At 44.5% G+C, this 15,897-nt stretch overlaps 1 protein-coding gene across 2 annotated transcripts in view; it reads right to left on the bottom strand.

The window, feature by feature from the left end:
- Positions 1-2,149: 2,149 nt before the first annotated feature.
- Positions 2,150-15,897, bottom strand: part of LOC146855976 (neurotensin/neuromedin N-like) — a 142,060-nt gene continuing 128,312 nt past the window's right edge. Inside the window, exons 1-2 of one of the 2 annotated variants that reach the window (XR_014980891.1) lie at positions 14,441-14,577; positions 2,595-2,728 (exon numbers count right to left, since the gene is read on the bottom strand). Coding sequence is in view for 1 of the 2 variants with exons in the window: in XM_085650691.1 (XP_085506817.1) it covers positions 2,579-2,728 (150 nt within the window). In the remaining variant the exon portion in view is untranslated. Of the gene's footprint in view, positions 2,729-14,440; positions 14,578-15,897 lie in introns of those variants that run through there. The other variant, XM_085650691.1, reaches the window with a different exon arrangement.

The raw sequence follows: 15,897 nt of genomic DNA, 5'->3' as shown, positions 1-15,897 counted from the left end.
TAGGGGCCTCTATGGCATTTTTAGGACACATACCCTGCAAAGCTGCAACATGGTCTGGCATGTAGAGCTGTAGAATCACATACGCCCACCCACCTCCCCGAGTACCGGTACCTGTTGCAGTACTATCTTACTTAGATACAATCTACATGGACATCTCTCTTTACTACTCTTACTAACTCCATCATCACCCTCTGCGGCAAAACAATCTAACAATGGAACCGATGCCCATGCGCACTATCACCGAAAGGAGGAGTCACCTACCTCGTGACTGGAAAGACTTCTACGAACAAAAACAAAGTGCAAACATCCGGACCCAACACTAGATGGCGAGCTATGCACAGCATGTGAATATACAGCTCTACATGCCAAGAACAGATGCATACTGTGGTAAGTAGCATTTTCCTTACTATAGTTTTAAAATGGTGAATTACTACTATTGGCTTTGCCGATGTCGGTCTATCCAATCACAACTTGAGATGGGAAGGAAAAATGCATACCATACATCCTCCAAAGATAGACAGCTATAAAAGCAAAGTGTACGGGACAGCAAAACGTACACAGAACAGATAGTATATCTGGTTTTCATTGGCCCTAGGCTCGAATCCTGGATCCTGAATTTCTAGCTGAGGAAGCCTTCTTATGTGGTCGCCTGCCAACATGTTTCTGCCCTTTTTGTAGTCTTATAAATGTTCAAGGGCATTCATCAAGGCTAATAATAAAAAGGATCCCTACTCAACTTTAATCCAAATCTCCATGCAGGTGAAATGATTTCCTACCTTTACCTAGTGGAATGTAGCGCCTATGGAAAGATTAGAGGGCAACACTCATGATTATGAATATTATCATAAAGGCAGTAATAAATGCTTAAACCAAGGAATGCAATCAGCACAGGTGGTTCTGTTTTTTGTCACTGCAAGATAAGCAGCAAGATCTCACGTGAAGATGTGATTCTGTGGGGACAAAACACATACATGCATCCTGACTTGCCCCACTGTTGGCAGTCGCTTTCACAAGGGTTAAGAACCAATGGCTATGGCTCCTGTAGTCACACTTAAAAAATGATATATTTTGCAAACATAAGCATTAGAACAGAGGCATTTTCTGCCTGTATGAAAACGTCAATCATAGTTTTCTTTACAGACAAGAGAAGAGGGGACTCAAAAAAGCAGGTTGGTCAGTGAATATCCCACATGGAGAAGGATAGTCAGCTAATAACAGCAATTCTCTGTGGTATGAGTCTCAGTTTGGCCATTTGACAGTATATCGTCAGGCAGGCCTACACAGAGGGCCTCCAAATATTGGGAGCACGACCCAAACGGGAGACAAGACACTCACACACCATACATGGCATTAGGGTAAAACCTACTTCATCAAAGAGCAGCGTCCGCCAGTCAGCCTGAACTACCTCCGTCAGTTGGCTGAATCTGAGGCTGAATACAAGGGAGATGCATTGATAAAGAGGCGGACGCCATGTTGGGGCGTGGCTTGCCAGTGTGTGCGCCACCATGTCATAGTAACATGACGACGCATAGGCACATAGGTGGATGTGGAAGGCAGAGAGCAGGGACCGCTCTTACCAGTAAATATGCTTGCTTGTGAGTGTTTCAGGGAATCATATGCTGGCACGTTTTAAAATCATCCAGCATTGGTAAAGCCAATAGTGGTAGCAGCACAGCACACACAATACGGACACACAAATGCCTCTCTGCTCAGAAACGAACATTCAGACATCTATTTATCAAGATTAGCAAGCACCTGGATGCCTGTGCACTCAATAGATTATACAGGCATCAACACACTCAGACCAATCATCACACATCTTCCTGTGCATCAGGGAATCGGCCCTAGTAGTTAATTAAAATCTCTCACTACATCAAGGTAGCTGATTTTTGTGAAATCTCCCAAGCTAACAACAAACACTTGAATAGTTGAAGCATGCAATACTTTTGTCTTAGGGCATGTTGAAGTGTAGTTGCCTGTATGGCCAAAGGACACAAATAAACGGGTTATAGGTTGTAAAAAATATTTAGACGCTGTTGATGCTACATGAATAAATATGCTGCCATTATGTGACCCTCATTTCCCACGGATTTGACCAGTGCAACCAATTCCCTATGTTTCAGACAGATGTTTAAGAGACCTTGAGATTTTCCTTTGAATGAGGCGATGGATTTAATGAGGGTCATACAAGCTAAATACCGCCGTTCGGAAGCACAAGCTCTTAGAGTGTCCATGTTTAAGATGAATCCACTAGTAATCACTGCATTATATGGACCCCCTCAAAGACCACACATCTTTTCAAAGCTCTGAACAGTCATAACTTTAAATTCTGCAATCCCATCTGTGTACAAATACTTTATCATGCTCAAAACTAGATTTATTCGCAAATGCACGGCAGGTGTCAAGCGAATTTGAATTGAAAAAAATCACATTCAAGAAGCAGTAGTTTGAAAAAAGACGATTATGTTAATATGATATTTTTCAATATATTTGACAACAATGATTTAACATTTTTCAATAAAATAGTTGCAAATCACAGTTACTTTTACAATGACTATACACTTTTCTTTTAAATCTGTTAATAAAAGGAACTTCTTTTCAGGATGTAGGGTCGTCTGGTTTTGCTCACATGGAGCTGTCGTTTTAGGATATAAGGAGTTTTTCTCTTCATTATCTCTTCTTTTTCGTGGTTTGTGCTGCCTGGATCCAGAAAGTCTTGCTGGAGCAACTGCAAAACATCAAAACCAGGACAAACATAGCTGTAAACATTTTGGAATAACATTTTATTTATTTTGCAAGTACACAGATATATTCACATTTATGCCCGCAGCACTATAGAGCACCAGTATGAATAACATAAATAAGATTGCATTCACAATGTTAACACTTCTCTGAGTTCTTTCCGTCTTAATGTCAGGTCTACTAGCGGGGATGTACATAGGGATCCTCTATAGCTATTCCACGCCTTCCATTTCGTTTCCCACTTTCTAGGGCACCCTCTAATGATGAACACTTCTTTTTCAGCTATCATGCATCTGTCGAGCTCCGGTAACCACACTCGTATGGATGGTGTCCCAGCAGCCCCCCAGTGGCGTGATAGCTCTCGATTGATCAAAGTGAAGCCCAGCGTTACCATCTGCTGCACGATCTCGGTGAGGTCTGTAGCCTCCCATATATTAAGTAGGCCTACCTGAGGCGTGAGGGTAAACGTTTTCCCCAGCGCGGTTTGAAGCTTAGTCGCAGCCCCCTCCCATATCGGTTTGATCGCAGGGCATTCCCAGACCATATGATAGAACGTGGCCTCCTGCCGACATCCCCTGCTACACAGTGAATCTTCCTTGGCCCCTATTCGTGCTAGGACCACCCCTGTCATATAGGACCTGTGGAGAATCCGTAGTTGGATCAATCGGTATCTGAGGGTAATCGCCGCCCATCTAGGAGACATCAATGCTTCCCTCCAGTCCTCTTCCTCAAGGGGTCCTATGTCCTGTTGCCACTTCTCTTGAAACCCCTCGAATGTATCAGGGTGGTTATTGCAAAGCTTTTTATATGTCAGGGAGATGGCCTTCGATTGCAGTTGGCCATCTAGGAGTCTGTCCTCCAGGGGCGAAACGTCTGGAATGGTATGGAAGTTAGTAAACACCATCTGGAGGGCATGGCGAACCTGAAGGTAGCGAAATAGCTCGCTTTGCGCCATATGGCAGGTTCTCTTAAGTTCCTCAAAGCTGGGGATGGCACCTTTTTGTATCAGATCACCGACCTTTGAGATGCCAATCAGGTCCCATTTGTCGAACCCTGGCTGGAAACAAAGGGTACCGAGTCCTTGGGTTTGCCATAGTGGCGCCGCTTTAGTGAGGGTATTTGCCCATCCCAGGTGAGAGTTCGCTCGGCGCCAAATGCCAACTGTATGGGCCATTGGGCCTATAAATGTCTGTTTCCTGCCCTTGGAATAGAGCGCTCCCAGATACCCTGCACTTCCCGTTTGGTATTTATCTAATATGAACGCCGGGTCGTGGGGCGGTTGGTACATCCAATGGTTTACCACTACCAACTGCGAGGCCCAATAATACAATTTCAGGTCCGGCAGGGCTATACCACCATCGTACCACCCCTTGGCAAGCTTCCTCATCGATATCCTGAGGGCTCCTCCGTTCCATAGTAAAGTACGGATCTCGCCCTCTACCGCCGTAAAATAGGCATCTGGAACTTTGTTGGGGCAGTTTTGAAGGACGTACAGGAAGCGCGGGAGAGCAAGCATTTTAAAGAGGGCAGCTCGGCCCACCAGGGAGAGCGGCAGGGACCGCCAATGCTCGACATCAGATTTCAGCCGGGCCAGTGGGGGGGGCCAGATTGTGGTTGTAAAACTGAGCCGGGCTCGCCGTAACATATATTCCCAAGTATCGAAAACCATCTTCTGCCACGTCCAGCTTGCAATCAGCCGGGAGGGGAGGGACCGTCCCATGGAGCATATATAATATGGATTTGGTCCAATTGATGGCATATCCGGAATACTTACCAAAGTTGGTAAATATATCTAATACCACTCTGATGGACCGATAGGGGGAGACAAGATAGAGTAGGATATCATCTGCGTAGAGTGATATTTTATCTACCAAATCCGGTGCCCATTGCAACCCTCTTGCCATGACATCCCACCGAATCCATGCCGCCAGTCGCTCAAGCATGAGGGAGAATATTAGCGGCGAGAGTGGGCAGCCCTGCCGGGTTCCTCTTTGGAGCCGGAAGGCCCTGGATGTATGATTGTTAACCCGTATTTGACCCCATATGTCTTCATAGAGTAGTCGTACCCACTTTAAAAACTTAGGACCAAACCCGAATCGCACTAGTACCTCAAAGAGATATGGCCACTCCATGGAGTCAAAAGCCTTAGAGGCATCTAATGATAGGATCGCTGCATCCTCCTCCAAGAGGAGCTGTAAACATTTTGAAGTACTGTGTTTTAAGTAGACTGTATGTTATCAGCGTGTATGCGAAGTTATTTTCTCAGCTAAACATAAACAGTGCCCAAACTATTGAATCTGGGTAGATTACATACATTTTCATCGCGCAGGACAAATTGTTCCTGTTCAGAAACGGCATTTGCACCCACTACTGGAAATTGTTCATTTTCAACTAGCTGGTTAGTGCAAATTGTCCTTTGCACCGGTAGGCTTGTTTGTGCAAATTCCAGTGCAAGATTGCGCTGGAAAAGTGCAAGTTTACGGCCATGTTTTTTTGCCTCATCCGCACAGAATGCGTCTTATTAGGTCTGCTTTGGTGCAAGATAATTTGATGTATATTTTATGAACATCACTAATATTGTAAAAAGGATCCACTTGCAATATCAGACTGCTACACACTAATTGGTCGCTTGCCAGTTTGTTTTAAAATATGATTTCCACACCCACATACAGAACCAGCCTAATCTTAATTCTCAGTGTAATTGTGTCATGCGGTTTACCCCACATTGGAAAAAAGTTAACTGGGATCAAAAAACTTCCCTTCTTAGGACGTTGAGTAGTATCGACATATAAATAAGTTGAAAGCCTGAATAAGCCTCTCCGTAAGGCTTCCTTAATATGGGTTACCTCCCATTCAGAAAAACAGATGTAGAATTTTAGTTTAACCCCAAATTTAATATAGACTGTTAATATTTAGTAAGACAATTAAATATGCACGTTTAACAAAATATGTATTAAGGGCCAGATTTACATAGCCCTTGTGTGACTCAAGGATTAAAGACTCCCCCTGCCACCTTCCAGACATTGGCGAACAGGATCTTGGCTGGGTTGGAGCAGTTCAGTGGAGCATATCTGGAGGATATAGCTGTATACAGTTTTACATGGGGGGATCACATAAGCCACCTGAGGGAAGTGCTTCAGGCCATGCCGCAGGCAGGCCAAACTATTAAGGCTAGTAAGTGCCAAATAAGGCAGAGTTCTGTTGTGTACCAATGCCACCTTGTAGGCGGAAGGCATGTACACTCTCTCCAGGCCAAAATCCGAACTATTTTGGATTGGACTGATCCTACTGCCGAGATACAGGTCAGGGCATTCCTTTACCTGACTGGGTACCAAAGAAGGTTTGTTCAGAATGATGAGACCATTGAAGCTCCCCTGACAGAACTGATTTCTAAGAAGAGGCCCAAGAAAGGCCCAGAGTGTCAGAAGGTTTTTGAACTCTGAAATCTGCTATGTGTTCAGCACCAGTGTTACTGCCCCTTGACTATACAAAGGAATTTGTGGTTCAGACAGATGCTTTAGAATACGTGATTGGGGCAGTGTTGTCACAGGTGAATAGTGAGGACCTTGATCAGCCAGTTGTCTTCATTAGCATGCAACCTCTTCTCAGAGAGCGGAGGTGGACTGCCATTGAAGGAAAGGCCTTTGCTGTGGTTTGGTCCCTGAAAAAGCTGAGACCATATCTGTTTGGTACACACTCTCATGTTCAAACGGACCACAGACATCTCTTATGGCTCATGCAGATAAGAGGAGAGAATCTGAAGCTATTTAGGTGGTCCATTCCCTACATGGAATGGACTTTACATTGGAACACAGACCTGGGGTTGTCCATGCCAATGCAGATGGACTTTATAGGTTTTCCCACTTAGCTGAGGAGGACTACCAGGGTGTAGGTAAGTGACCCATCACCTTTCGTTTGGGGGGGACTATGTTGCTAAGTCATACTGTGTGCCATGTGAACCCCCATTTTTTGCTGACTGGTGCTAGTGGTAACAGACTCTGACTGTTCCTGGGCTCTGTCTAACCAGGCCCAGGGCCAGTGCCATGTTGGAGACACAGTGAAAACACACACATACATGAGGGTACACTATATTTTAGGATACACTTATAACTGGCATGACCTACCCTAGAAGTCCCAAGTACATAATAGGGCAGGGGGATGAAAACTATCTTTAAGTTCCTAGTACATAATAGGGCACAGTAGTTTAGAGGCAAGTAGCCTTTGTTGCACTTGCATCTATGCACTATCAAGAGTTTGAGGTCATTTTAAAAGCAGCAACTCAACGTTGGTGGTAGGAGCACTTAAAAAGTGATAAACTACAATATTTTGGCATTTTATGTCCCTCCCAGGGTCTCTCCTTGTTGTCCCAGGGGTGGCGGTTATGTAATTATAAGGAGGGTCCCTATAAAATATGTTTCATATGCCCTGGGGATAGGGATATTGCACATTTCACTTTCCACATTTTAGTTAAGTGCCTCCCAAAATCGACTTTGGTGTAAGAGCACTGTGGAGTGAAAATCTTCACTATTTCTGCACATTCAGGGCCCCAATGGTCTCCCCTAGGTGTCCTGGGGGTAGGGGGTCCTGTAACTATAACCAGGGGCATTATAAACAATATTTTATATGCCCTGATGATGGGGAAATTGCACATTGCAGTTTCTCCATTGTAGATGCCTAGCACTCATAGCTATCACTAGGAATTAAATAAAATACCATTTAAGGATTTAGGGGAATGGTATTGATAAATCCAACAATATGCTATTGTTGAATTTACCCTAAAATATACAGAATGGAAGTTATAAGACTTTCTTGTGTGTGAGCCAAAATTCAGTCTTCCTGTGGTCTCCTCTGATTGGTCAGAGCAAACAGGATTAGCCTGGCTGCTTCGATGAAGTGATAAGTGTCTCACCCAGAGAAAAGTTATCTGTTGGAGAGAGCTCTGCTACACAGGAATGTCAGAGCAAGGGAGAGGGGTCGTAAATCATAAGCTTCCAATGAGAAATAGGACAGGCAATCCCTGGTCCATCTACCCCCCAGCCCCTCTTACCCAGCCAGATAGCAGGCTCAAAGCAAGAATTTTTTCAGATGGTAGGGGAGGAGAGCTATGGAAATGAGTCACACTGGAGGTTGGTTTAACTAGTTCTTGCTCCTTTACTGGGAGTTCAGCCATACTGAATTTTGGAGAAATTGTGCTTTCTGGGAGAAGAGTATGCCACACTGGAGGAAGTGATCATGCTCCGGGGTTTTGTCCTCGACCTCATTGGACTGGAGTGCTGTCCTGCTTGACCCCAGAGAACATTGAATAAATATGTGAGAGGTGCCATGCCTCTCAGTTCCGCTGCTTGAAACTAAGAAAAGAAGGATTGCCAAGCTGGAAACTTGATTTGCAACATCAGGACCTGCATTCTGACTGACTGTGCCTGCTGCATTATCTGGAACTGCAGCCCTTTGGATATACCTTGCTTCAAGAGGAATACATTGTGGACTCCCTGCAAGCTACAGGTTAACAGAGCTCACCTGCATCAAAAAGAAGACGCGCTAGCCCAGGTAGTGCATGCTGCAAACAGTAAGCTCTAGTTCCCAGTTCCTGAGTGTAAGAACGATTGTTGAGCTCTGTTTTAAACATTTTAACTGTTTTTAAAGCCTTTTTATTCCACTTTTACCTCTCTGAGTGTGATTTCCCACTTGAGCCTCATTCGCCTCACCTGGCCGGTACTGAACTCCTCCCCCGCACGCGCTCACAAAGGTCTAGCGACCGTGAGGGTGTCAGCTGCTGCACAGCAGGGCTGATTGGCGGGGAGGAGCCAGGGGTCACGGGGGCACATATAAAGCACGCTGGAGCAGACGCGCTGTCAAAAGAAGACGCGCTAGCCCAGGTAGTGCATGCTGCAAACAGTAAGCTCTAGTTCCCAGTTCCTGAGTACAAGAACGATTGTTGAGCTCTGTTTTAAACATTTTAACTGTTTTTAAAGCCTTTTCATTCCACTTTTACCTCTCTGAGTGTGATTTCTGACTTAAGCCTCATTCGCCTCACCTGGCCGGTACTGAACTCCTCCCCCGCACGTGCTCACAAAGGTCTAGCGACCGTGAGGGTGTCAGCTGCTGCACAGCAGGGCTGATTGGCGGGGAGGAGCCAGGGGTCACGGGGGCACATATAAAGCACGCTGGAGCGGACACACAACGGACGCGCACAGCCGTCTGCGCCCGTCTGCGCCCTGACGGGTCCAGGGGCCAAAACCCCTGTCCGACTTCTGTCGTACTCCAGCTCAGAACTAAAATCACTTAATCTGCACCGCTGCCCCTTAAATATCGAGACTACTCTACTATTGCACTCATGAGAGAAGGTCTCCTCCTGCCCACGAAGGATAGAACTCACTCCAAATCCACCCTCATTCAGGGTCGTGCTCCCCCTCTCACGTTCAATTCACTGAAATTAATGGCCCTGAATACGCGCTCCCTTCATAAGCATGCCACCGAAATCTTTACGCTCCTACAAAATGAGGCCCCTGATATCCTCGCCCTGTCTGAAACTTGGTTGGACGAAGAGTCCGGCCCTACCCTACTGGCTGCAATGCCAGATGGCTATGATGCTGTCTGCCGGTAAAAGAGGTAGAGGGGTAGCGTTCCTTTTTAAAAAATACCTGAGCATAGAAAAAGTGTTGGCTGAATCCCTGGCTGGGGCAGATATGCTAACCATCAGGGTCTGCCATCACTCCTCAAGTATTACGATCTCCATGCTCTATCGTCCCCCCAAATGCTCCCCCAACTTTACTGATCTCCTCACCGAATGCATCTCTAACCTCCGGTCACGTTTTCAACATCTCCCGGTAATGGGAGATTTTAACTTTCATTGGGATCAACAACCCAAGGAGGCTCAGGCCCGCCAACTAGAAGAGACTTTCACCAACCTTGGTTTCTCCCAATTAATAACAACCCCCACCCATGTGCTGGGACACACTCTACACCTGGTTTGGTCAACCGCCCCCTTCATTACACTAAAAGAGGTCACCCCTTGTCCTTGGTCGGACCACTTCTGCATTAACCTGATACTTCCTCTTACCAAACATATAACTCCGCCCCCTGCGGCCTGGAAACGGGTGCGCACCTGGTCAAAAATAGATGGCCCGACACTGTTAAGCGCCCTCCGCGCCCGCCCGCCTAAGAGGCAGGTGCAAGCTGACATTGAAATAGGGACCACTGCCCTTACCGACCGACTTCGTGCAGCCGTCAACACAGTTGCCCCTGAAAAGAGAATAAAAATCTGCAATAAAGGCAAAGGCGCCCCGTGGTTTACGGAAGAACTCAGGACTTCCAAACGCACGCTACGCCACTACGAACAACAATGGCGAAAAAATTATGAACTTCAGGCCCTGACTGATTATTAAGCAAAACTAGCCTCATATAAAAAGGCGCTGCTGTGCAGAAAGGCAGAATTTTACGAAAATAGGATTTCGTCTGCAACCAATAAACAAAAAGAAACGTTCAGAATCCTGAAGGAACTTAGTCAGAAACAATCTCAGTCTACCCCATCCAGCCAGGAACAATGCAATAATTTCCTCGCATATTTCTTCAATAAAATCCAGGATATACTGACTGAGATTGACAACTCCCCCTGTATACCATCACCTTATGCAGAGGATGCCTCATAGGGCTCTAGTACAGATACCCTTTCCTTTTTCCAACCCCTTGACATAGAAACCCTCTGATGCCTGGCCAAAAAGATCAAATCAGGCTCGCCAGCCGATCCTTGCTCTCCTATAATATTCAATCTAGCACTTCCAGAAATTGAGCAGGACATCCTCGCACTCCTAAACTCCTCTCTACGGATGGGGGAGGTTCCATGCTGCTTCAAGGAAGCCAGAATCATCCTCCTTCTCAAAAAACCCGGTGTGGATATTTCGAACATGAAAAATTACCGCCCTATCTCCCAACTCCCCTTTCTTGCTAAAATACTAGAACAGCATGTCCTGCAAAATCTTTCCAGGTTCCTTGAGGATCATCACCTCCTGGGGGACAGGCAAGCCGGCTTCCGAGCTCACCATAGCACAGAATTAGTGATGCTATCAGTACTGGATGATATTAGACGGACTGCCGACATTAAAAAGCCCTGTGTGCTGGTCCTTCTAGACCTATCGGCAGCGTTCGACACGGTCAACAATGCCACTCTCCTGGAAAGATTAGGATCTATAGGAAACAAGGGATCTGTCTTACAATGGATCACCTCTTTCCTGACAAACCACACCCAAAGAATCCAGATGGGTGACTGGGTCTCGGAGAGAGGCTCTTTACCCTGTGGAGTCCCGCAAGGGTCCGCACTCTCACCCCTTCTCTTTAATATCTACCTCAGTCCCCTTATCAAGGCTCTGGCGGCTATGGAGTGTCAGATCTTCAACTATGCAGACGACACCCAAATCATCCTTCACATTGATAACTCCCCTCAAGCACAATCCCGGGCAAAAGAGATCCTACGCTTTACAGTCAACTGGATGACGGCTAACTCTCTTAAAATCAACCCTGGCAAAACCGAAGTCCTTGCCATGACGGATGACCGCAACCCCTGGAACTCCTTGTACTGGCCCCAGGAGTTGGGCGAGGCCCCAGTCCCGATCCCAGTGGTTAAAAGCCTGGGAATTAAAGTGGATGACAAACTCACCCTAGCCAATCAAGTTTCCATGGTATTTGGCACCTGTGTGGGCCTTCTCCGGCTACTCAGGAGGCTCTCCCCCATTATCTCATTCTCCGCCATGAGAACTATTGTGTCTGCCATTATCTTGGCTCGCCTTGACTACGCCAATTCCTTGTATATCGGACTCCCGGACTCCTTAGTGAGAAAACTCCAGATAATTATGAATGATGCCGCTAGGCTCATTTTTAAACTACCAAGGCACGCGCGAGCCTCAGCCCTTCTACAACGCCTCCACTGGTTGCCCGTAAAACAAAGAGCTAAATTTAAGGGCCTGTGTATCGCCCACAAAGCTATCTATGGCCAAGCCCCCATCTACATCAAGCAAAGACTCACAAATTACGTTCCAGGGCGCACACTTAGGTCCTCCACAGGGAGCCTCCTATACTGCCCAAGGTTCAACTACGTCACCAAAGGAGGAAGGGCCTTCTCCTCCCTCCTCCCCACTCTATGGAACAGGCTGCCTAGCCAACTCCGGGCGGAAAACCGCCTTCTCCCCTTTAGAAAACAACTAAAAACCATCCTGTTCACAGAAGCCTGGGCGTAACTGTAACTGTATTGCTTGGATTCAACGCTACTCTTCTTACAGCGCTTAGAGACCTTTTGGGTATTAAGCGCTCAACAAATCTAAATTACCATAACATAACATAACATCAACTCCAACAAGAGTCTCCTGCCTGGAGTGCATCCAGTGGACTTCTAAAAGTTTTAGTCAGGCGCATTGTGTTAATTGTGGTCCCAAACTTTCAAGGACCATCCTGGAGCTTCCAGACTCTTCAATTGTGTTTTGGACCCTTTGGACCCTCAAGAGGAACTTCAGGAAGAAGTTCCAGAAGTTTGGAGCAACTTTGGTTAAAAAACCTCCATAAGGTGACTAAGTGCTGGAAAGAGCTTATTCTTTAAAAATTCATATCTCTGGTTCACTACATTGGCTGTTTGTTCTTTTGATATCCTTTTAAAGATACAAATATTTCCTATTTTTATAAATGGGTCTTGGATTTTTATTGTGTACTGTGTCCTAATTATTTTCTGAATTTATGTTTTTAAATGCTTTGCATGCCTGTCTCCTAAGTTAAGCCGGTCTACTTGCTGCCAAACGGCACAGGGTTGAGCATGGGAATAATCTATTGAGACCTTCAGTGAGCCCTAGACTGTGTTAGTGGCTTTGTTGCCATTGGTAGATGTTTATGTACCACTACTAATACCCACTTTCCAACAATTAGATCCTTGCAAAGGTGATATTTTTGCTTTTCTTGCTTTTTTAATCATTAACAGTTTTTCAATTTCTAAAATGTGTTTACGGCTGCAATATTATTGATTTCTCTGTCAGTAAGTTCTAATTAGGGGCAGAGAAATGTTCTTCCAAATGTTAGTCAAGTGAGTGTTGGTCCAGAATGCTGGCGCAGGGTTACATTCAATAACATCAATTATGTGTTGTGTAGTGGTATTTTATGCTATATTGTGATATTGCACCAGTGTTCCCCCAATTTATTTAGCTGAATTCTAGGTTTGTACTTACATTATGATTAGAGCTCCCGGTTTTATGGTATTCATTTTTTTAACATTTTCGTCTGTATATATCCATATTTACTTTTGGGCCATTTTATCTGTATTTATCCATATTTATTTTGTGTTTTGCGTATAAATGAAGGTGTAAAACTGTACATTTCCATTTGTATTTAACTGATAGACGCACACTTATACTTTGATGTCTGTCGTGTTTTAGCTATTTAAGCTGCCAATTATTACATAACAAGACATCCACTGGAAATACTCGCATTATAACACAAATGTATATTGGCACATCCAGTTTTTTAAAGAAATGTCATCCTGTTTTTTAATTTCGCATGCTGGACATCTGCTCAGCTGTTATGCTATAATTCATTAAAGACAGCACGGAGAGTCACTTAAAAGCAGCACCATTTTCTGTATTTATCTACTTTTAAAAATAAATGCAGACAGAAAACACATTGTTTTCTGTCTGTATTTATAAGGAAAAATCCGTAAAAATGGAAAACAGAGAGCCTTAATTATGATCTTAGGGAGATATAACTACAAGGCCACATAAACCCTCCATGTGTGGCTTTTCACGGCCTTGTAGATATGGAGTCAGGCGAGGCAGCGCAAGTTGCTGCCTTGTCTTACTCTGCACCAAAGAGGTGTACCATGGGTGTTGCTGTGGGTGTTCCCACTCAACACCTATGGAATTTGGCGCTGCACCAGATTTACAATATCAGGTATACCTGGGGCAGTGCCAAAACCTTGTGCTTCCCTAGATCAGGCTTAACAAGGTGCAATGTTGCTCTTATTTTACTCTTTTCACATGTGCTGCATTCTGCAGAACACAGAAAAAGACATAAACGCCTCTAGGATCACCTTTCTGCATAAAAACAATTGTCCCAAAAACACAGACACCCTTGCACCATCGTGCAAGGGTGCTTGCATTGGTGCACAGCTGCAAAATGTGTGCCGGAGCTGGCTGAAAAGACAGGATGTATCTTGTAAATACGGTGCATTCCTGCCCTTTCGAATTGGTGTTGGGCAGCACAACAAAATGATTTGCGGCGTTGCCCTACGCCAATTCTTTGTAAATATGTCCCCATGTCCATGGCCTGCAGCGAGGACCATTGCTTTGTTTTTCTGTCCATGATCACTGTGCTTGTCAAGGCAGTCATGGACAGGACAAAAGAGCATGTAAATATCACAGCTCACTGATAGGCACTTTACAGATACGAAAGGATGAAAGGATGAGTCGACAACTCAGGATTCAAACTTTGGTCTAGTTTGGACACAATTCAGCAGCAGGTGGTGACCCACTGCAGCTATCCTTCTGGTTAAATATTGATACTGGGAGAAACATCCCTACCCTGCAAATCAGTGTAATCTTTTTAACTTTATAAGTAAGTGAATTTTTTTCCATCCTATTATATATTTTCAATTCATGGATCAAAAACAACATCAAAATAATGACACATTTTCAGAGGAGATTTGGTGTCCAAAATTCAACTGGCGTACTTCTTTGTTTACCTCCCAGTACTGCAGTCCCCTGCTGTGGCATATTTTTTGAAGTTGAAATACTGTCAACATGGCTTCCAAGTTAAACCCATCAACAGTGTTTGGAAACTGTTTCCTCATAACGAGCTCCTCGTCTGCTTCCTCTCCTGTTTCCTCTGCTTGACTGTTTCTGTTGTTGATGAGACTGCAGATACTTAGCAGGGTCGTCTTCCAGAAGGGAGCTCCTGCTTTGTTCACCTAAAAAGGCAGAGAGATTACATGAAGATAAGTGATCATGGCACCAGTACCTTTAGCACAGCAGCAGGCTGCTTCTGACTGTCCAGTCATATGTTTCTGATCACGATGAGCAGCTTCACATAGGAGATGCGCCGCTGTCTAGCTGCAGCAAAGCTTCCTGGAGCCAGATCATGAACAGTGGTGATGACTCAGCGGTAAGCTTTTGCTTTTTTGCTTTTGAGGTGCCTAAAGTTCATACATATAACTAAAAAATGCTTGAGGCTTCTAGATGCAGAGAAATCCTTTGATTTGGTGAAGTGAATTACTTGAAAACTGCACTTCAGGAAATGCATATTCCATGCCATTTCATCAAACTGACTGAATCTCGGTATCAAACTATATTATGCAAGGGGTGTCAGTCAAATGTTGGTCATCAGTGTGATAAACCTGCAACCCTGTGGACGAGACCTGTAGAAATGTAAGTCGAAAAGCCATTGTGTAATATAACCATGATATTAATTCCTCCTTGGTATGCCATATGTGTTATGACTGTTTTGTCAGAGCATTGGCTGTTTGTTCTTTTGATATCCTTTTAAAGATACAAATATTTCCTATTTTTATAAATGGGTCTTGGATTTTTATTGTGTACTGTGTCCTAATTATTTTCTGAATTTATGTTTTTAAATGCTTTGCATGCCTGTCTCCTAAGTTAAGCCGGTCTACTTGCTGCCAAACGGCACAGGGTTGAGCATGGGAATAATCTATTGAGACCTTCAGTGAGCCCTAGACTGTGTTAGTGGCTTTGTTGCCATTGGTAGATGTTTATGTACCACTACTAATACCCACTTTCCAACAATTAGATCCTTGCAAAGGTGATATTTTTGCTTTTCTTGCTTTTTTAATCATTAACAGTTTTTCAATTTCTAAAATGTGTTTACGGCTGCAATATTATTGATTTCTCTGTCAGTAAGTTCTAATTAGGGGCAGAGAAATGTTCTTCCAAATGTTAGTCAAGTGAGTGTTGGTCCAGAATGCTGGCGCAGGGTTACATTCAATAACATCAATTATGTGTTGTGTAGTGGTATTTTATGCTATATTGTGATATTGCACCAGTGTTCCCCCAATTTATTTAGCTGAATTCTAGGTTTGTACTTACATTATGATTAGAGCTCCCGGTTTTATGGTATTCATTTTTTTAACATTTTCGTCTGTATATATCCATATTTACTTTTGGGCCATTT

The sequence above is a fragment of the Triturus cristatus genome, chromosome 4_1, assembly GCF_964204655.1.
Source record: "Triturus cristatus chromosome 4_1, aTriCri1.1, whole genome shotgun sequence".
Lineage (NCBI taxonomy): Eukaryota > Metazoa > Chordata > Amphibia > Caudata > Salamandridae > Triturus > Triturus cristatus.
This window is presented reverse-complemented; position numbering and strand designations above follow the sequence as displayed.